At 43.9% G+C, this 1,076-nt stretch overlaps 1 protein-coding gene across 1 annotated transcript in view; it reads left to right on the forward strand.

The window, feature by feature from the left end:
* The first annotated feature begins 1,047 nt into the window (after positions 1-1,047).
* FAM162B (family with sequence similarity 162, member B) overlaps positions 1,048-1,076 on the forward strand; it is a 4,746-nt gene continuing 4,717 nt past the window's right edge. Inside the window, exon 1 of the mRNA XM_009325693.1 lies at positions 1,048-1,069. Within this exon, the coding sequence (XP_009323968.1) occupies positions 1,048-1,069 (22 nt within the window). The remainder of the gene's footprint in view (positions 1,070-1,076) is intronic.

Raw genomic sequence — 1,076 nt, forward strand, 5'->3', positions numbered from 1 at the left:
TGCATACTCTTCCTTTTTGTTATTTTTAGAAGCACATGAGAAAGCCAGTGTAGAGCTTTGATTCAGGGAGCTCTGTTCTTCTGTTTAGGGAACGGCTCATTTGCAAACAGAAATTCTGTTCTGAAAGAGAATGTGGGAAGATTGATTTTTTTTTTTAAGTTGGTATGAGTTAAATGGATTGGAATGGCTTTGATGTCTTACCAATAATAAGGAGATTTTGTTACTTTAATGATTTTGGAATGGGAACTGCACATGTGTGAATAAGAAAACATCAACATGGGACTACTTACCGAATAGAAAGTGCTTTTTCGAATATCTTTCCAGAATGAAGTGTTGTCCAAACAGCATTTTAAAAAAAACTTTTAATATCGAGGATGCTAGAACTCACTTATGGTAACAAATTTCTGATTTCCTCTACTCAACAATTTGCTTTCAGGAAGAGCTGCTTACCTCTGGCTCTGCTCCTGAAAATAGATAACTGGAGGCCTTGGCTACAAACGGTTCAAGACTCCTCATTCGTGCCGCCACGCTGAGCACAGGGCTTTAGCTGCTGCCGGGCAGTGATCCATCCCTGGGGAGCGGGGCTTCCTCCGTTCATCCGCAGGCGTTCTGGCGCTGGTTGACGGATGTAAAATCTTCCCGTTTGGCGCATCAGACATGCTTCTGTTGAGGCACTGTGTTACACTGGCACCGGCATCGTGCTGGCACGGGCTGCTGCTTACTAAATGAGTATTCTGTGCTGACTTTTCCGAATTATTTTTTTCAAGGATATGTTTGTACTGATTTTTTTTTTTTTAAATAAAGGTTTACTCTGTTCAGGACGTGAAGGGGAACCAAAAATGTTTTCAACTGAAATAAACAGAAAAGCGTGCGATGAGAATCGGTAGGTTTGAAGCTCCTGGAAGTGGTGAAATGGCAGAAGCACGGATGCGCGCAGGTCTGCGGTACGGGACTTGAGCCCACCTTGCGCCGAGTCGTGGAGCTGAACCACCTCGGGTGTTTTTTCAACCGAGTTTTGCCTTTAACGTTGAAGTTTCAAGGGCAGAGATGGAGCACATCAGCGCCGTAGGTGAGCA

Source organism: Pygoscelis adeliae, unplaced genomic scaffold (assembly GCF_000699105.1).
Source record: "Pygoscelis adeliae isolate BGI_AS28 unplaced genomic scaffold, ASM69910v1 Scaffold54, whole genome shotgun sequence".
Classification (NCBI taxonomy): domain Eukaryota; kingdom Metazoa; phylum Chordata; class Aves; order Sphenisciformes; family Spheniscidae; genus Pygoscelis; species Pygoscelis adeliae.